This window comes from Halictus rubicundus, chromosome 15, assembly GCF_050948215.1.
Source record: "Halictus rubicundus isolate RS-2024b chromosome 15, iyHalRubi1_principal, whole genome shotgun sequence".
NCBI lineage: Eukaryota > Metazoa > Arthropoda > Insecta > Hymenoptera > Halictidae > Halictus > Halictus rubicundus.
The window spans coordinates 1,761,975-1,782,615 of record NC_135163.1 but is presented as its reverse complement, the minus strand read 5'-3'; the positions used below and the strand labels follow the sequence as shown (position 1 = coordinate 1,782,615).

Genomic DNA, 20,641 nt, shown 5'->3' with positions numbered 1-20,641 from the left:
TAAAAGTACAACAAAAATAAACAAATAGTAGAATAAAAAAATACGCTCACAAGAATATTATATTTTCTCAAGAAACATGAATCGTTAATTTCTTTTTCCTACACCGACAATTTCCACAAATGTTTACCCGTGATGTAATAGATTTATCTATGCTTCCGCAAGATACTTTTCTATTATAGTAAAATCGAGAATAATACGAATTTATGAGTCAGTGCTGTAATTTAGTACGTTCAATTGCTTTTACAATGAGCTGTTTAACGTCCAAGCGTTTGTCACGCTGATTTTTGTACAAAATAAAGATTTTCCTATAGTTAATTGTAAAAAACAGAAATCGAAAACGATTTAGTGATATTTTTAAATTCTTTCAATATCTTTGCGGCTTAATGTTTCATAAGTGCATGAGGTCTGCAATCTGGAAATTATTTGTTTTTAAAGACGTGAAACTTCTCAGATAACGTGTCAGAAAATTAAAGAATGACACGGCCCTGTCAGCGGCGTGTTATTAATGCGCGCGCAGCGTCGCCTGTTCGCCTGAACTCGTTGGCTCCGAAGGCCTGTCAGGAACCGGATATTTTGTAAACAACCGAGGCAAAGGGTTAATTAATTTTGCCTACTTTTTTCTACTTCCTGCGTTTCTCTTCCGTTCGGGTTATCAAGAACACTTGTCAGTGCAGCTGTCACTGACTACTTTAAGCTCTGAACCGATCGTTTACCAACTAACCGGTAATGCTGAAGTTATTTTTTTTTCATAGTATGATAAACGAATACATACTTGTCCACCGGTACACGTTTGAAGGATATTTGAAAATCTTTCGAGTTTCTACCGTTTTACCTTGCGATTTGCAGTTTTTTCGAATTCCGATCTATTGAATCGAGATTAAATAAATGCTGCTACTTTAAAAAGCTCTGTTCGCTGCGATAATTTATTCACCGAAATCAACGGTCACGTGACTTCTTTGATACGGGTGTTCGCTTTACAGATTTCTTCCGGTTTTCCAAATGGCAATTAACTTTCCATGACGCAACTGTAACCAGAGGATTCAAATGTTGCAGTGCTCGAGGCGTCGTGAAATACTTGACGATACCGATCAGCGAGGCTCTGTTTCGCCAAAAGCAGAATTGCAACGATCGGTAAGTATAGATACATATGCAAGATTCATTTTATGGTAAATGCTTCAAAACACTTCGTTTTCATTGAAGTTTGTCACCATTTTGGGATTTAATTACGAACATTACTTTGAACCTGAATTGCACTTTATTTAATCCAATTAACGATCGCAATTAAAATATTCGATTATTAATTATAGTAATATACAATTAACTACAGTCGATATTTAATCACCAATTGGATTAATGATTAAATTGGTTATTTGATTGTCAATTAGATTAGTGACTAACTGTTAAAATTCTTTCCATCATAAAATAAATATGAATCGATTAAATTAAAAATTGTAATTGATAAGTGCTCCGCGTTGACTGAAACAATTACTGTAACATATATACGTTGTAAAAATATGATTACGTTATTTTAAGTTGCGATTTACAAGTTCGAATGAATTATAGTACGGTGGACATTTCAAATTTTGCGCCCATAACCTATATTCAGATGTTTGCAGCAAAGGTATTACGTATACGTATAGTACACGCGTATTCTGTACACAGTACCTGTGTTTATCTAAAAGTTGTGTACTTTATCGAACGCGAATCAATGTTGAGTGCATCTTTTTTCTAAATACATTTTTTGTAACTTTATAATTTATTTAGTTTTACATGATTCACGGATCAAATATGTTTTTCGAATACCTACAATGTATGTTTGATTTCCCCACTTGTGACACTGATGTGTGTGTGTGATAACAAAAGCACGTGGTCTACATGTAAATACCCCGTCTATTTTTTAAAATTTGTATAAATACGTGTCGATAATGAATGTAAAAAGTTTCTTGTAATTATGGCACGTGGAAAAAGACCGATTCGGGGTGGAAAACGGAAATTCAGCCGGCACGACAGTCAACCGAAACCCAAGAAAGGCAAGTTTAACCTAAAAGAAGCTTCATATGTTAAAGAACGCGATGTTAAAAACAGGGAAATTGAGAAGCGTAGGCAAATTTTGGAAGAGGAGAAATTAAAACAAGAAGAATTGGTAACCGATAGTTCTGACGAAGAACAGACGAATCCTTTGCAAGCTTTACTATCCACATTTTCAAACGTTAAAACGTTTCAAAAAACTGCTATAGATTCGAATTCAGAAAGTGACACGTCCGATGACGAAGACGATACTGTAGAACATAAGGACAGCAATGAAAATTTGGCAGTAAATTCTGATGATGACACAAGACTATCCAGTCACAGCGAAAATGAGGAGATTCAAGTCAGAGAAATGGACGAAGAAGATCCTGAAACTGCTAAGGAAGATGCTGGGCATCTCAAAGACCCATTTTCCATTCATCTGCGAGATGACCTAAGCGATAAATTTTACGAGGTAGTTTCCAGTATCCCTCAAATCGTAGAAACACAGACAATATCATGGCCTACCCTTAGAAATCTTATCTGTGAAATTCCTAAAGCTCCAAAGGATGAAAACTATATGAAGCAAAAACCCAAAGTTTCTATTCTAGAAGATAAACAGTACGCACAATGCGGTAGCATACCTTCTTTGATCGAAACAGTAGATTGGAACAAATTGTATATAAAAGCACAAATTCAGAGTAATATCACGAGAGCAAATTACACGAATATAAAGGATAATGTTGATACAAATCCATCGCCTTTGACTCCTTTGCAAAAAGAATTATTTTCAGTGATAAACAATTATCAGGATTTATATTATCCTGAAAGGACCTTTTCCAATGCGGATCAGATAAGATTTGTATATTGCTTGCACGCGATTAATCATGCATTAAAAACTAGAACAAAAGTGCTGCATCACAATGCAAAAATAGCAAAAGCTAAATGTACAAAAATGGCAGAGATCCCTGACGAGTACAGAGATCAGGGTTTAGTTAGACCAAAAATTTTGATAATAGTTCCCTTTAGACATTCTTGTTTAAAAATCGTGGAGCTTCTGATAGCCATTTTGATCGGAGAAGACAAAGGTGGCTCTGTGATGAATAAAAAAAGGTTCATGGACGATTTTAGCGGCAACGAACTTGCGATGCCAAAGAAGAATCCAAAACCAGAAGACTATGAGTTAACGTTTCAAGGGAACACAGATGACACGTTCAAAATTGGAATCTCTATCACGAAAAAGACTCTGAAATTATATTCTGAATTTTACTCTTCCGATATTATAATTTCATCTCTCTTAGGTTTGAGAATGTTAGTGGGAGCAGAAGGCGAAGAAGAGAGGGACTACGATTTTCTAGCATCGATAGAATTACTAATTATGGACCAAGCAGAATTGTTTGTAATGCAAAATTGGGACCACATGGTTCATGTTTTGAACCATCTACATTTGCAACCGAAAGATTCGCACAAGACAGATTTCTCTAGAGTTAGAAGTTGGTGCGTAAACGGATGGACTAAATATTACAGACAAACGTTAATATTCTCAGGTATTCATATACCTGAAATTTATGGAGTGTTGAACAAAAGGTGCCACAATTATGCAGGAAAAATCAAAGTAATGAATCCTATTGCTCTTGGATCCATTTGTCAAGTAGTTGTACAGGTCCCACAGGTGTTTCACAGGTTTGAAGCTACGAGTCATTTTCAAGCTTTGGAGCAGAGAATGGAATTCTTCACAACGAAAATACTTCCTCAGTACAAAGACAGAATCATGAACCACACATTGATCTTTTTCCCATCTTACTTCGACTATGTGAAGCTGCGGAATTATTTTAAAAAGGAGGAATACAGTTTTGTACAGATTTGCGAGTACTCCAAGGATTCGAAAATAGCGAGAGCGAGGGACATGTTTTACCACAGCGATGGTCACTTCCTATTGTACTCGGAGCGATTCCATTTCTTTCGTAGAATAAGAGTGAAGGGTATTAGGCATATTATATTTTACGCACCGCCCACGTTTCCCGGATTCTACAGCGAAATGTGCAATTTGATGCAAGAGTTCAATCAGAATCCACGAGCAGGCTCTGACAGCAACATGACAGTGACCGTTTTATACTGTAAATACGATATCATGCAACTTTCTGCGATTGTAGGCACAGAAAGAGCACACAAGATGCTCGGATCAGAAAAGTCTGTTCACATGCTTGTCACCGGTGAATGAGAGGTCACAGGATTACTTAGGAAGAATGTATTTTATACAATTATGTAAATATTTCATATGTAATACATTAAACAGAACGAAGTCGATGGTGCTTCCGTAACATACTGTTGATGGCTACAATCTGTACCATTAATAACAATAAAATGTTTATTCACATGTATACTTCTGTTCAATCTCTTTGTTGTACAGTTAGAAAATTACTTGAAATAATTACAACTTCGATTGCATCTCCCAGAAACGATTTTCTCCGTACTTATCGCCTTATCGAACATATATCTGTACGCAGTATCAAAACTAAAATCCTCGCATGTGTTCTCGGAAGGTAATCAGAACTCGGATGGACAATCCAATTTATCGCGTTCAGTCCTCGTTTCAAACATAAATTCTCAGATCGTGTACAGCGACATAAACATCGATTTATGGAGTTCTAGATCCATTCAAATTTTTACGCATCAATTATCATTTACAAATTGTCTACAACAAAAAATAATTAAGTTCTTAAATACGACTAGATTGTGGTGTATCGATAGACTCCCGGTAGGCAAAGTGTTATTGAAATTTCGTTCGTGTCCAATGGGTCAAAATGGACCCGCCATCCTCGGGTTAATTGTTTGTTCGCCGTGTCCTGGCTGTCCTGGAAACGATCAGGTTTTTCGTCGACGAACACTCGATCTCTGGTTGAACGTCAGCTAGTTTAACGTATCAATGCTATTAACAGATTGAAATCAATTCGAACGCTACTCGGTTTCTAAGGGATCTCTCGACGATCGATCAATCGTTCCCTGTACTCGTGTTAGTGCTTAGGCTCTCTCTGGTCTCCGTGTTCGGATTTGTTGTCAGATCCCGCGGAGTCAACTCGGTGAAAGAGCTCGAGGACGTCGCCGTGGTTGTTAGAATCGTTAACAAATTCTTTGGCCGTGATGCGGTACCCGAGGTGGTCGTGGCAACTTCCGGTTCCTCGGTCCGATTACTCTCATTGGACACCGATCTCACCGTCACCTTTTCTAGTTGCGTTTCTGAAAGAGAAAAACGATTTCAGATGTTTGCTACACGGCGATCGACCGTTCTCATATTTTTGGAGTTACACAAATCGGATTAAATGTTGCCTGTTATAAACTACAGCGTTGGTTATGGTACACAGTAGGATTTCACCCTTTGCACGAGGATTTATTTCACAGTGGTGTTACAACCTCTTTGTCGTTCAAAACCTCCCAAAATAAAGAGATTTTGTCTACTAAATAATCTAGTGATATACTAAACAATCTACTAAATACGAATGTCATGCGTTTCTTTTGTTATCAATAGACTGCGGATTTTTATGCAAAATAAAAATAGTGTGAATTAATTCCAACTTTTTAAACTTCAGATGGAAATACTTGAGTTTGCAGAAAAATCTGCAGGCTAGCTATGCGCGCGTGAAATCGTACTCTGGATCAGAGGGTGCTTTATTTTGGCCTGCCTAGAGCTTCGAAAGAATAGTTTTACCGTTGAAGCTGGAGGGGGTGGTAAGAGGGTTCGGTAATTTGAAACTGACGCATTCCGGTATCGGCCTGCTCCTGGCGGTGGTCACGTCTTTGGGGTCCCAGACGAAGGTATAGTATAACGAGAGCAGTATGGCGCCCATGCTAACGAATATGACGTAGGCCACTACCGTCAGCACGCGCACCAATTTCTGCTTATGCTTCGGCTCGTACAGCTTGTCTTTCCTCTCGTCCCCGGCGAACCGTATCTCGTTGCTTGGCTTTTGCTCGCGGCTACCCGTTTCCGGGTTGAATTTCTCTGAGTTCAGATTTTGAGTGCTCATTTTTCGCGGCAGCTGCATAATCCACCGCGTCCCTTCCGCACGTCTCTGAACAGAGATTGAAAGGGGGACACCTCCAAATATGTTACTGACGCGTTTGCACTGTCCAGGGGACACGTCGATTATCCAGGGATCGAAATAAGCAGTCACAGTATTTCCAAGAACATTTCTTTATGCGTTTCCATTTAAAGGATTCAGTCGGATAAGGTTGTCAAATGCGACCCTACCCTTTGTACTGTGAGGGCGGTTTTTAAGCCATTGCCTTAAATGTCGGTTAGAATCTACTGAATATAGAATTAAATAAAATAAATAAACAAATGAATAAATATAGAATTTCTCTTTTTCTACTAGAAAATTATTAAGGGAAAAGAAGTTGAAATGATTGTAGCTGTGAACAAGACAATACACGAAGGGGTTAAAAAAGTTCTACAGTACACATCTCCAAAGGAATCTATTAAAGAGTAACATAACTTTTTCGATCTCTGAGATTATCGTTGAAAATCCAGTTCGATGACGTTCAGATGCGTTATCAAGGTCAACGTGACACGAGTAACTTTGATGAACTATTGTTGATACGAGGGAATGCTTCAGGATCGAATTGTTAGGTTCAAAAGGACACGTGTCACGATGCACGATACCATAACCTTCGCGCGAGTTGAAACATCAAAAGTGGAAACAGATATTATTCAATGGAGATGTATCTGTTCATATATTGAACATTAAAGTCACGTGGCGATTATACATACATATGCATACAGACAAGTAACGTTACTCGTGTCGTGAACCTTGACAGGACACAACAAGGCCGTCGAGACGATTAAGGTGTGCCTTTTCGTAAATAATTACCAAAATCCGAGCTCGGATCGCGACGGGCCGCCGGAAGTCATCAACGGGAGCTTCGAGGGAAACATGCCTGCGTGGAAATTTCTCGAGGCTCGTGTATTTATATCTTTACCGGATTGTTTACAGTAATCATCAACGATCGGTAAAGACTGCCGGGTTTCGAGGCTCGTCCACGGGAAATGCTCTTGGAGGATATTTTCGTCGGCGCACAGATCACAGAGCTCCGATCGGAGATCGTTTTTTCACCATTTCCGAGTTCGTTTAGGTTGTCCCACCGCTACGAGGCTTTCGATCGAGAGATAGAGACAAGGAGAGAGAGAGAGAGAGAGAGAGAGAGAGAGAGAAAGCGCTAGAGCGAGAGAAGCTAGCTCACTAGATAGGGCGTTACCGCAGGAAAGCTGCAAGCTCCGCGAACGCGATACAGAAGCGCTCCAGTATCCACGGTTATGGCCGAGCAAGCTAGCCGAGAGCTTTCGAGGCTTCCGAGGACGCGCCGCGAGCACGAAATTTTCCCTTTAGTCTCGTTACGAACTATTCCACGATTATTTCTGTTCATTGACTCGCGGATCAACCTTTCCCACCAACGGCCGCTGCTGAAAAACACACCCATTCGACGACACCGGCGCGCTTTCACTGCGCAAGCTCGGGAACCTTGACTCCGGCGTGCTTCGTTTCGCAAGCCTCAAGGGCTGTTCGACTTTACAGGATTCGTCGCCGCGGCAAATGCCCTTAAACCGATGCTCCCGATGGCCTTATTAGCACGCCAAGGCTCGCATCCATCGTGCAAACCTTGCGAACGAAGCTCGCGCGAGAAGCTTTCGGCATAGCTTGCAGAAAACTGCGGGCTTTTCAAATGTTCGACGATCGTTTCGCGAGGCCTTGCGAAATTGAATCTGAACAGGATCGACGAGGCAAGTTTTGCTAAAGCTCGTTCGTAGTATGCGCTTTAGCGATTTTATACGATTACGGTGAAAGCTCGAGCCCGGGATCGAGATTTGCGAATTTACCGATTATCTCCGTTTCGAGTTACAGGGCTTCCGTAGAAGTGACAAAGAACCGATTAAAAATGTTGCGCAAGCATTTTACATAAGCTCGAGCTTGCGTCGCAGCTGGCGCGAAAACGTGAGCCTCGCCGCAGGAACACTGTCCATCCTCCAGTGGATTTTGCAACGATTACACCGGCCGTTTTCCAACGTTTCACTGTTTTTCATCAAATTAACTAAGTAACGGGCAATGCATAGACTCCGGATCTTCATTTGAAATCAAAATTCCCGGTTTCAAATGCTATCTACTCATTTTCGAACGAGTATGACATTGAACATTTATGACAAAAATGACTAAGTGTAATTTAAAACAGTAAAAACATTAGAAGAAATACTGTTATATTATTGTCAACCTGTTAAACATGTTAAGAAAGAAAATCAATTTCTATTTCTATTTCTAGCTTGTTGCAATTCAGGTAGAAAATTTTTATTTTGCGTAATATTTGGAACAATGAATTTTCGGGAATTTCTTTGATCAATCAGTCAACAATTTTAATGCCAGTGGCAAGTGATTAATTAGATCGCACGACGAGTATACTCGTCGTACACAGCTGTAGGGTTAAACGCGTTGTAGCAGATTTTTCTGTAAAGGAGTGGGAGTAGTTATGCGAGGCTCTGAAACGCTTTGCGATGTTGGCGCGATGTTCTGCGGATGTACATACTATATGTCGAACGTTTATGATGCGAGGGAAAAATAGCCCGGCGAAATGAAAAATTCGTAAACGTTCCGAGGCCTTCGGTTCTAGAGAGCAGCCGAGGCTCTCGGCGTTTGCTCGTTGCTCGCAAAGGAGGCGCGCCTTTGTCTTCACAGCGTTAAGACGTCATTCTTCGATCACTCGGAGAGCAAACAGAGGCTTTCGATCGAGGGGAAAAGAACGAAATCGTTTCTATTCGACGCGAGAGTCTTGTTCCTCGCTTCGCCCGAATCCTTCGCCGATTCGGAATCTCGTCGCGTCAACCCAGAAGCAAATCGTTCAAATTAGATAAGAGTTCGAGAAGCCTGGCCGCCGAAGCCAAGCTCCGATCGTTTTTAGAAATTGCAAAATCGTTGTATCGATGCAACGCCGAGGAAGCCATAATGGATCGACCTGACCCTGTTTCAGTTATTACGCGAACAATACGGATAATCGTCGCGCGCCGATCCAACGACGATCTTATTTCTAAGGTTTTAATCGCTGCTTTTCATCCCACCCAAACCGGAACATTCCAATCTCCCCGAATCCTAGCTATACCACTCTGAACGCGAACAAAAACAAAATACCTACAGTCGCTCAAAGTGAAAATTGCACGTAATGTATATATCGGCGGATATTTTAGCTGAGTTTAGCCACAGATAAGGATTTTCACAAAAATTGAAGTACCAACAATTAGTTTAATGTACTGTCATAACTTGTACAGAAACTAAAGAAATAGAAGTCATTTTTCACTGTGAAAATGTAACAGAAACAAAAATGCGACCGAAAATGAAAGTTCATGATACCATAATAATCCTATGAAATCTGAATAAACTCAATCTTGTTATTATTATAAAGGAGTATATTTAGGGCTCGACAGATCTAGGATCAAATCCGGTGATTACCGATACACACTGCACGATTTTCACTGTGAGCGACTGTATTCCACTCTGAACACGAACAAGGAAGACTAAATGGTTACGACGGTGAGTTTAATGTAGTGTGCGATACATTATACCTTATACACGTTCTGAAATCGTTATTTACCTTTGGAATTCATCGCAATATTAGCGAGTGGTTGGAACGGCGGGTTCGATTCCAGACGATCGGCGAACTTCCAGTTACGCGAGGCATTTATGGCAAGCCGATCGGGAGACTCTTTTCCATCCGTCGCAAGGTTCGATCGATGGATCAACGCGACTATTCCAACGGTGCTCGACAACTCCTCTTGAAACGACTTCGATCGGTAATTCCTAGCATCTTTAGCGGGCCAAATCTCGGTGTCCGTAACATTTGTCTCCTCGACAAACGCAGTCGTCTTTGTCCGAGGACTTACTGGAATGTGCTCTGCCCCCTTCGCGAAACCCTGTGGTCCGTCGGCAAAAACGGTCGTAGAGTTCGCAACGAGGAGCGTCTTCTCGGTTCTGGATTCAGTTTCGAGTCTCTCTTTGCTCGAGTTCGACCCAGCGGAGGCGTGTCTCAACTTCCTCTGCTGTTCCGTCAGGAACATCTTCAGTATCAGCAGAGACTCGTTCAGGCTTTCGTGTTGCTTGTTTAGCCGACTCTTGGCGTCGACATCGTCGTCGGCGATGCGCCCACCGAATTTGCTGGCTCCTGAAAGCGGGATCTCGGCCGTAGTAGTATCATCGGCCACCAAAAAATTCAGTTCAGGGTCACCCGCCTGGTGAACCGGCCGTCGCAGAAGCTTCGGGTCCGGCGGGACCCAGAGGAACAAATAGTACGCGCTGAGAACTATAGCCACGAAACTGACGGAGAACATGTAGGCCACTACGGTGACCAGGCGGATCAGCTTCTTGGGTGTCTTGGTTTCGTATAGGTCCGCGTTCGGGTCCTTCTTGTTAGGATCGGCGTTCGCCGCGGCGGCTTCTGGTTCGCTCATTCTGCCTCGAGTTTATATCGAATGTCTTAGTCGATTCTCACTTCTCGGTCGCTGTAACATCCATCTTCTCGCGTTGGAATCAACGCGCGTGTGATCGACGAGTTACATTCCGGTGGAGAATTTCCTGGGAAATTTCACCGAACGTGTTCGCGCGTGTGCGCTCGTCTTCGAGGAATTAGTTCGATTCAGGAAGAGTCGAGGACTTTTAGCACCCACGGTCTAATCCATCAGGGCTCGATTCGAAATGATTCACCATGCACGTAGACTGCTCGTCGTGTTCCTCCAAACGAAGACGAGGAAGCGTCCCGGCAGCGCAAGCACGCACGACTGCAACTTTCTCGGCGTACGTTCGTAGAAAAGCGCCCGTTCCTTCAGCACGTGTTAGCCCCGCGCGCGCAAGCGTCCTTACCCCGTTCCACGGTCCGTGTGCGAATTCTTCGTTCGCAGTCCGGTTCATCAGCCATCTCACCTCGACCCTTCCGAGAAGCCCGAGAAATTCTGCTCGTCGTCAGAAAGGTCGCTAATTTTCTTCCGTTCGCTCGCGCGGAAAGGTCTCGCCGCACTGGCCAGCAGAAGCGTTCGAATTCTCATGATCGCGAGGATAAGAGGATGCGTCAACGCCGACCGAATTTATTTCCTGGCGGCTGGTCGAAGCGACGGTCTCGTCCTGAGACTGCTTCGACAGCGTCTGGAAACGTTGCGCAAATCTTTGGTATTGTTGAGAACCTTCGAATTCGAGGAACGAGAGGTTCGGGAACTATAGAATGAATCATAAATTCGTGCGTCTCTTTTATATACTACTATACTGCGTATATTATGCATTTATTTTAACATCTCGCGATGGAGGTACGTTGTATTAGGGGTACCCATAAGTAATCAATTATTTGCAAAGAATTTGTTTCGCCTTTAGTTCTATACCGATCGTTGAAGAGGAAACACGTATTCTTTTACTGTTTTCGGTAAGGCAGCCTGTGTTCAAAATATTCTAAAAAGTATAATGTTTTTTTTAACCCTGTAATAAAATGGCGGCGTCCGTACCATCCGAAGATCATATTCGTTATTGCATACTTTTTCATTTTCACGCGGGATTTAATGCAACGGTAACCACAAAGAAAATTTGCGATGTTTATGGAGATGTATTGGAAGTCAACGAGTGTCAACGTTGGTTCAGGAGGTTTGCTGCTGGTGATTAGGATCTCTCTGACAGGCCTCGAAGTGGACGACCAGTTGAATTTGATAATGACACCCTAAAGTCTCTAGTGGAAGCTGATCCAAAATTAAGTATACAAGAATTATCGAGAAGCCTTGGGTCCACATGGTCAACTATACAAAGGCACCTACACGAAATGGGAAAGGCATATAGGTGTCACGTCCGGTGGTTCGATCGCTCATGAATAAGACAAATAAAACTTCAAATAAAAATTATGCCACGCGAGGAGAGAAGAATAAATAAGATTAAGATAAGCCTTAAGATTCTAGGAAGTAAGACGGTGTCATGTCCGGTGATTCGACCGCTTAAGAATCAAACGAATAAAACTTGAGACAAAGAATTATTATGAACTATTGTTGAAACCCAATAATGTCACGCAAGGAGAAGGAAATAAATAGGATTAGGATAGGCGTTAAAATTTCTAGAAAATTAGATAGCGAACAAAACAATTCCACCGAACAATTCCACAACGATGTCACCCCGAAAAATAAACAGAAAGTGTGTCCAGTTGCGCCAAGTTCCAAGAAGGCACACTAATCCCATGGTAAGAATGACGCGCATTAGATAAAAGATCAAATCAATATCCTATTGAAACAATGGACTGTCCATCCTATAAAAGGGAACCAATACTTCAAAAATGATTCATTCCGTCATAAAGTTTGGACCGGATCAGTCCGTCATAGAAGTGTCAATTCAGTTTTAATAAAGTTTCAGTAAAGTTTAAGTTCAGTGAAAGTTTTATAAAATTTAAAAGAAGCGATAATTGGAATTGGTGAAATCTGCGACCTGCGGCTGCGATATTGGAATTGGTGAAACCTGCAACCTGCTACCCGCAGCAACTGCGATTAGCGGTATTTCCACCTGCGGTAACTGCGATCTGCGGAACCAGCGACTTGTGGACTTGCGGTGTCCACTTAGCGAAGCGAACCCAACAACTCGGTAAATTAACATTATTATTATTGAACGAAATATTTGTAAGCTATCTAGTTTATCCGTTAACTACACATAATCTCTATTTGTCAAATCATGTTTAAAACTTCTGATTCGGCACCTAATTTTGAATAAATCAATAATTTTGTTTGTTTTGGAAAATAAGAATACAAGTTATTTAAACAATCCTCCATTTCCCGAACCGTAGCCGGTGAATGCAGGTAGGTTCAAAACTGCGTCCTATGTCATAAAAATCATAATCCGTCCTACCTGGGACGTAACATAGGCAAGGAATATGGGTACCGCATCAATTATCTGAGACCAACAAATTCGTCGATCAATTTGCACTTCATTGTTATCCAGATTTCGTAGAGATCCATTTCTTAGCAGTATTGTTACCGGAGATGAAAAATGGATTCTTTATGATAACAATATCAACCCCTAAACCCAGCTTATCACTTAGAAAGGTGTTACTGTGCATTTGGTGGGTCTGTCGTGGCATAATTCACTTTGAGTTGTTGAAATCTGGAGAAACAGTTACTGCTGAGTTATATTTTCAGCAATTGCAACGGCTGTATTCAGAACTATTGAAAAAGAGGGCATGTTTAGTCCACAGAAAAGGTGTAATACTGCAAATTGACAATGCCCGATCCCATACAGCGAAACTCACTCAGGAAAAAATCAAAGAATTGCAATGGGAAGTTTTACTGCATCCCCCGTACTCACCGGATATTGCTCCCTCTGACTATCATCTTTTCAGATCTCTGGAGCATTATTTAAGAAATAATACATTCACTTCTGTAGAAGATGTAAGGAGGCACTTTGAGTCATATTTTGCTTCACGAACCCTGGATTTCTATAAGTGGGGGATTGAAAATTTGCAGGAAAGATGGTAAACTGCCTTGATAATGATGGAGATTATATAATTAATTAAGAAATAAAAACTTGAATTTACTACAAAGTTTGTTTTAGTTTTTAAAAATAATTGATTGCTTATGGGTCCCCCTAATATATTTTATAAAACATTGTAACAGCGTAGATGAGCATCGCAACAAATGCTGGTTCAATGGCTGTATCGCGACGGAGGAAGCTCGACGATTTTCTACCAAACAATTTACTCGGAAGAAGTAATCGGATTTATGTTTGTGGTACGAAATTGTACGTAATTCTTCGGAATTGATTGAACAGCACTTCGAAAGCTAAACAAGTAGCAATTAGTAAGAGAGTGACGTATGAGGAAACGCACGAATTTGTGAGTCAGCCAAAGATATAGTAGTACCTGGAATCGCTGTTCTGGATTCGACAAAGAGCGCGGCGAACTCGATGATGCAACGCTGGAATTTTGCGGAGTTTCTTCTGGTCGGGGACTGGCCGTGTACGACAGATTAGGGACGCGTTGTTGATTGCTCAACACACGGAAAAGTTGAGTCAACAGGTCGTTCGAGCCTTCGAAACAAGGTATCGGGATCGTCGATTGATTGTTTTGCTGAGCAATCAAAGAATTCAGTGTTGGCAACAGTGTTGGGGCGTAGAGCAGCACCGCTAATCTACAAACGATTAATCGATATACAAAAACGAACCGATCAATAAAGGCATTTCACTCTAAATTCATCCTTTTGTAGATCATATTCACTTTTTTGCACTTAAATTGGAGCGAATTTGATTTGCAAAAGGCGAAGAACTTAGAATGCAAAATCTGTAATAGAATGAAAGAAATAATGCGCTTAGAAAGGCATGATAGGCGAGTGAAATAAAATTTGTGGCTCGAACCGCAGCAATCGAACGGTCATTCCGTTCGGGTCCAGCACCGGATTGGATAATGCAGGTTGCACCATCGGAGTGCAAGCGGTATGCACGTTGCTTCTCGGTGTTGGCACTCTTTTCTGCGTTCGAACATTTTTCTGAAGCATTCTCGTTAAATTCCTCGCCTGATCGTTCGTTAGACTGTTCCTCTCTTGTTGCAACTTCCGGAGACGATTCTCCTCGCGTCGCACGAAAGCGTTTTCAAAGCATTTCATCCGCTTGATCGCGCGTTTCTCCGCGCGATCGTCGCTCGATCCTCGCAGCATGCTCTCGGGATTCCGTCCGGAGTCGTCTTGATGAAGATTCGACTTCATCGCCGATGGCAATATCGACCCGTTTGCCATAAAGCCGGTTTCCTTACAATCCTCGTGTTTGACATCGGAGTCAATAAAGCGCGACGTTTCCGGTTCACGTTTCTCTTCGGATCTTTGGCAAGCTTCCATCAACACCTTTTCATCAACGATGGCACCGACGATCCAGAGATACAATAATTAAAAATTATAATCCTTTAATCTTGATTTTAATTTTCGAACAGATTACATACATTTTTCATCGGAGGCGGTGGCTTCGGCATGTTGGCGGTGATCGAGGATTTCCCAGAACCGTCGGCTATGTTGGTCGCGTCGCGGTTGTTTTCAGAGTCCAAGATAATGTTGTTGTTCGCGTGTAAACTCGTGCTCGTGTTTCCACTCGGGAAAAATGTATGAACTTCGGGTCTAGGGACTGTTTGGTCGCGTCTCGAGTCGTCGGTTAAGGGTGTCGAGTCTTGAGAGAGGATCACGGCAACGTTATGCGTCGAGCAGACAGCCGTGGAGTCGTTGTTCAAGATTTTTGGTCTGCACGAGCGACTTCCGGGGTCTCTTATGGGGTAAACGTCGTTCTGCGAATTCTAATAAACGAATTTGAACACTTTCAGTGGTAATCGATCGACCTCAAAAATTCCATAACATCAAAGTAATTTATTTAATCTATTTCCATCATTAGCGTATATACACTTACGCGCTACTTTACTATTTAGCTATGAAGAATAATTGTACGAGTTCGGTAAACAGTTTACCTGGAAAGTGTTCCGGCAGTTCCTCCAATTCGTATGATCCACAATCGAATCTCTCCCCCTTCTCGCATGATGCCTCCTCCTCGAGGAAACATTCATTTTCTCTCGATTTAGAGCGTCTCGCGAGCGAACGGTGGTCTCTCTCTGACTTCCCAACGAATTCGCACCGTTACAACCGTATTTCTTCGCGAGGGAGCATTCCTTCCAGTCCGTCTGCGACTTGGAAACATTCGATTCTCAAGTGTGCTTACAAAATGGGAGATTCGCAAGAGATTAATGTTGGAATACCGCTTGACGCAGGGGAACGGTGTTGCGCGGTATCAAGGGAAGCAGCATTTTCGTTCTGGTCAATTCTCTTTCCATTGCCGCGTACCTCTCTTCCATCTGTCTTATGTATTCCAGTAAATATTGGTCGGTTGTGTTTCTGTAATTCCACGAGATAAAGAACACCCTTAGGAGCCAAGGATAGTCACGTGACTTTTGTAGAATCAGCAGGTCGGTAATTGCTGTACAATTTCCGTTCACAGCCTTCAGCCACTGACTTAAGATCCGTCTTGGTCTTGATCCGACGGGTCTTAAGTCCGTGACTAAACTTGTCACATTTTTCGTTCTGCATTATCGATATTATGAATTCTGACGCCAGAAACAAGACAAAATATAGCTCAATTTGTAGCTGGAGATATTTTCTAGCGCGCGCTGCTCTCGATTTCATCCAGAAAACTCATCCAATGGTATAAAAATGCTTGGCAGGGCCTGCTCTAAGGGGGGGACAACCCGGGCATTTGCCCAGGGCGCCAAAATTTAGGGGCGCCATTTTGGCTTTGGCTGTAAGTGTGAGAAAAATATTGATGTTTTAAATATTCAATTAATAGAAAATTTCAGACTACCCTTGCCAGACAATTTTGCTAAAAAAAAAGGTCATTTTGTTCAGCGCGGTGCTTAGTGCTTAAAAAGGGGCGGCAATTTGTTTTTTTGCCCGGGGCGTCGTAACCGCTAGAGCGGACCCTGATGCTTGGATTCCACAATTTTTGGCCTACTTCTAACGCTTATATTACCAAATATCTGCATAATTTCGCCAGCTCATGACCAGCGCGCGCTAGATTGAACCTTCCTCTTTCGAATGAGCCCTTTCCCAGCGAAAAATATTCTCATATAAGGACGAAAAGTTCTGGCACGTGAAACCATTCGCCTATTTTTGTCGGTAACGTGGTCACTCTACCTTATCGCGAATCTACGGAGTCTGGGCTCTAAACCCTTCCAGATATTTTATTTTACAATTGTTAAAAATGTTTCCATTGGACAGGGTGATATATATATGTATTTCTTTTGATAACTATAATAAGCGACTTGTCGGGCAACGAACCACGCCTCCTTTAAGCATAACCTTTCAAGGGCTTTTTTGTACTAACATTCGTGGCGTTCTAAGGTAGGGATCATCGAGAACAATAAAGTTCAGATCAAGCGTGAACCCATCGTTTCTGGAGAAAGGAACTCTTGCCAGCTGTGCGATCGGTGTTCCCTGTTGTGCTCGGGCAGCCAAAAGTTGTCGAAGGCACTCGTTGCGCCTCCATTGTTCGCTTCGATCGTCCACTGACTCCAAAAATATCTGTCTTCCGAACATACTTGTAAATTTGATTGATACACGGGGAATTTCGTTGGGTTTCGGTAATAGTCGAAAGTGGTGCGCGTCCGTTTAGGCTATGTGCTGTCCATCGTTTGTTTTTTTCTTCATTTTGCCGGCGAAGTTCTGCTCGCGAAACTTGAAGATCGCCGCGAACAACTTTCGACCAGCGATCATTATTCTTCTACTGTCTCGTTCGAGAGATCCGTACCATTTTATTCTCATCAATTCCTCTATCTAATCTTCGTTTTAGGAACCACTTTATTTATTTTATTCTAGAGACAAACAACCAGTCTCTGCTCGAAGAAGAGCAGAGCTCTTTTAATTTCCAGATTTCTTTGCAGATTCTTATGCAGAATAAAAATTGGGAGACAGGAAATAAGTAGACATCTATTTCTGTTTTATATAATTCTAGAAGATTAAAGGAATTTGAGAACATCCAAAGGGTAATAAATTCCCGTTTGCTTCCTGTGAATTGAAATTGACCGAAACAATTTTCAATACGCTAGTCGGCGAGAGTTGCTTGAAGATGTAGACTTCCGCGCGCGAGAAGAATGATCGCGAAAGGTTTACGTTTGTTGAAAAATTGACAACAGCTGTGGAAGCGCGAGTTCGAATTTTCGAAAGAGGGAAACTTTTCATAGATTTCCCCGCGTTTATTTCATCGTGGTGTTTGATGGTGTCCGGCTCTGTGTATTTGTTCTTCTTCCGATCCGATCCAGGTCGCGTTTATACTTTCGGTATTCCCTGATCGTTAGGGGCTGCCTTATTTTACACAATTTTCTTATTTCCCCTCTCGAACATTGTGCCTTCTTTCATTCTCGAGCGAGGGAGCTAACTACATAGGAGTTGTTAGCGTTCCCGCGCTCGAAGATCTGCTAAATATTTACTAAACGAGCACGTATCTTGTCTGTGCAGCTTCGAGAATAGACCGATATTTTTAGAGGGGAATATCTTGGGGCCCGATTATAACAAGAAACGCGTATTGTTAGTGTTAATCGACTTTCGTTGTTTGACAAGTCTGCTCGCGCAATACGCATCGCACGCGTCCCATTTTCTGCGATCGATTTTTCCTAGAAATAGGAACAAGTTCGATATACGTACCCGCAAATCGGAGTCAAGTTCGATATTCGAGTTTTATTTTTTAAGTTTCGAATACTATTCAAAAGCTATTGGATGTCAATAACATTTTTTAAACCGACTTCGGAAAGGAGGTGGCTATTTGGCTATATAGCCATATGTACATATACATACTGCCTCAGAGTACTTATACTGGTCTACAGTATCGTTCCGTGTAAAAATCGCTCGTATAGCGTTTACGATTAAAGCAGAAAAAGTTTCTAAATAGAAAAATTTGACTTTCTTTTCAAAATTAAATTTCTCAAAGCCTGAAGCAATGAAGAATAACATCTTTCGGATTCGTGTTTAGCCTATTAAAATCTATGAGAATCGCTGGGGCGGTGAATTGTCAGATTTGAACCTGGTTGCAGTACGCTGTCCAATCTGTACGTAGCTTCGTCGTCTACTGATGGACATTTTGATCTTGCGTGTCACGTGCCAGTGTATCATAATCGGTCATATATAAAATAACGATCACAAAGGTCCAGATCGTTTCCGCTATGCGTCAGACGAAACGGATTAAAGTATTTCGCGGCTGATCGGTTACAACTCTACTGCTGTCTGTGCACAAAAATACAAAGGAACGCTGACGCAGCCCTGGTTATGAAGGATCTAACAGTTCCGTTTCGTCATCCGGTACTTTTCTCGTGGAATGGTCAGCCTTCTCCGAAATCCGAATACGTCCGGTAGCGTAAGTACCGTCAAAAATATATCTGCAGATTCTGTCACAGCTTGGTCGCACCATTTCGCTGTCATCGTTGATGGAATGTAAACATAACCTCTCCGCGTCGCTACTGCTGTTCCATTTCCGAGAATTGAAATTGGAACGTATGCGTCTCTATGCTGTAAGACGTTGACTGCCAAGTATTACTCGAAAAGAGTCGAAGTGATACAGTGGATGAAAACAAAACTGGAAAATTAAAATTTATTATGGCAATCGCTAATTTAACTACTATGTAATTGGGTTATTTGCCAATTAAAACCTGGTCAAATAGTAATGGCAGTCAATGAGTTGTTCAACGGTGGTTTTTAATCCGAGGGTTTGTTAGGGTGCTGTGTTCTTCGATGCATCTGTGAATATGGACGACGAGGAATGCTTCCAACAGGTGTTGACATCCGAAGAAGAGGAGGACTTTCAGAGACTGGAAACTGTACCCATCGTGTCGGTTCCTCTGATACTAGGCGTAAGCATCGTCTTACATGGAATAATCAGACATCTTCAAATTTTTTCCCACGATATCACGAGGTTTCTTTCTTTCAGGTCTGTTTAGAAATAGCGGGAATTGTGTTTGTGTGCGTTTGGCCTGAGGAGCAGAACAAATGCGACACTTATTTTGTATATTTGTATCTCCACTGTGCCTACTGGTTGATTGTCATGCTAACAGATCATCTTGTGAAAAAGAAACACCACAACTTGCGTATCTACGGTTATCTTGACTTTTATCAATCAACATATCAGAATATAAGGACACCCCTGTTTATAGCGTCATTGTGGGTCACGTGTTATTTACTGTTGGCCATTGTTCTGCATCATACGCACAAAGTGAATTATGAGCAATACTGTAGAGAGTCGGAGTGGTTCACTCCCTTGAATTATATTGTACTATTAACAACTCTAGAGTTGATGATTATAGTGCCAGTATATGTACATTATATTAGTAAGTATATACTAGACCAGTCGACAGGGCTTGAAAACTGTTATAAAATCGACTTTGATCACTTTGTAACGGTTACTTTGTTTCGAGCCCTGCCTGGTAGGAAATATGTGGTTGTACAGGACCTTGTGGAAAATGTGATTGTTATAATTTGTAGAAAAAGTTCTGAAGTTCAACCGTTTGCGTCCTGCACCGGATGTCACACGAGAGGAATGGTTGTCATCTTTTAACCATGACAGTTACGCGGGCAGAGAGGAAGTAGGTTACCACCCTAGAGGATCGAACTTGGAGGAGTTGCTAGAGAAACAGGCAGATTTGATTAGATACCTGCTAGACTACAATGTTACTCTGAGCCATAAAATGATGTTACTAGCAATTAAACGTAGACTCCCGGAGCAATAAATTATTTATGGAAACTATTAACTTGTTCATTAATCAAACAGAAGAGAGTGACGAATCGAATTGCGCCCTGGTCAGCGACCGATGCAAAGGTTTAGATCAAAATATTTCGCATGTGTATAAACTATAGATGGTAAGAAGAAAGAGAGAATATGTTCAACTTGTGCAATCTTCCCACGTTTGATTTTACATGTTTTACGTTCACCGCACCGATGTGTCGTGTTTATTAAACTTCTTGTAACGTTCTATAACCTCTGTGATAAAAATGTATATACGTATAACTACGATTCGAATAAAGTATACATATATTTTTTGATCATACGATAACTCGTCGTCACTTCATCGATGCAACAGCCAGTCA

The 20,641-nt window shown here is 41.7% G+C and overlaps 4 protein-coding genes and 1 long non-coding RNA gene across 6 annotated transcripts; 3 read left to right on the top strand and 2 right to left on the bottom strand.

Annotated features, from left to right (window-relative positions):
- The first annotated feature begins 32 nt into the window (after nucleotides 1-32).
- LOC143361564 (uncharacterized) lies at nucleotides 33-5,712 on the top strand. The gene is made up of 3 exons (XR_013083485.1): nucleotides 33-723; nucleotides 981-1,131; nucleotides 5,595-5,712. It is a non-coding gene; the product is annotated as an uncharacterized LOC143361564 (long non-coding RNA).
- LOC143361539 (U3 small nucleolar RNA-associated protein 25 homolog) lies at nucleotides 1,652-4,388 on the top strand. The gene has a single exon (XM_076801013.1). It carries the CDS (start codon nucleotides 1,952-1,954, stop codon nucleotides 4,226-4,228), a length of 2,277 nt encoding a protein of 758 aa, XP_076657128.1. The 5' UTR covers nucleotides 1,652-1,951; the 3' UTR covers nucleotides 4,229-4,388.
- LOC143361552 (uncharacterized) lies at nucleotides 4,241-10,898 on the bottom strand. The gene is made up of 2 exons (XM_076801037.1): nucleotides 9,637-10,898; nucleotides 4,241-5,244 (listed from the first exon to the last, which is right to left on the bottom strand). The coding sequence occupies exons 1-2, from the start codon at nucleotides 10,487-10,489 to the stop codon at nucleotides 5,000-5,002; spliced, it is 1,098 nt and encodes a 365-aa protein (XP_076657152.1). The 5' UTR covers nucleotides 10,490-10,898; the 3' UTR covers nucleotides 4,241-4,999.
- LOC143361557 (transmembrane protein 192) lies at nucleotides 5,720-20,300 on the top strand. Of its 2 annotated transcripts, none has more exons than XM_076801048.1 (4): nucleotides 5,720-5,820; nucleotides 19,276-19,410; nucleotides 19,488-19,884; nucleotides 20,039-20,300. In XM_076801048.1, the coding sequence occupies exons 2-4, from the start codon at nucleotides 19,306-19,308 to the stop codon at nucleotides 20,281-20,283; spliced, it is 747 nt and encodes a 248-aa protein (XP_076657163.1). In that variant the 5' UTR covers nucleotides 5,720-5,820; nucleotides 19,276-19,305; the 3' UTR covers nucleotides 20,284-20,300. The 2 variants fall into 2 exon arrangements, with proteins under 2 accessions (XP_076657163.1, XP_076657162.1); XM_076801047.1 differs by lacking the exon at nucleotides 5,720-5,820 and adding an exon at nucleotides 18,573-18,917.
- Nucleotides 11,010-17,307, bottom strand: LOC143361546 (uncharacterized). The gene is made up of 7 exons (XM_076801027.1): nucleotides 16,896-17,307; nucleotides 15,775-15,910; nucleotides 15,490-15,705; nucleotides 14,977-15,321; nucleotides 14,400-14,881; nucleotides 13,909-14,176; nucleotides 11,010-11,177 (listed from the first exon to the last, which is right to left on the bottom strand). The coding sequence occupies exons 1-7, from the start codon at nucleotides 17,105-17,107 to the stop codon at nucleotides 11,010-11,012; spliced, it is 1,827 nt and encodes a 608-aa protein (XP_076657142.1). The 5' UTR covers nucleotides 17,108-17,307.
- Nucleotides 20,301-20,641: the final 341 nt, after the last annotated feature.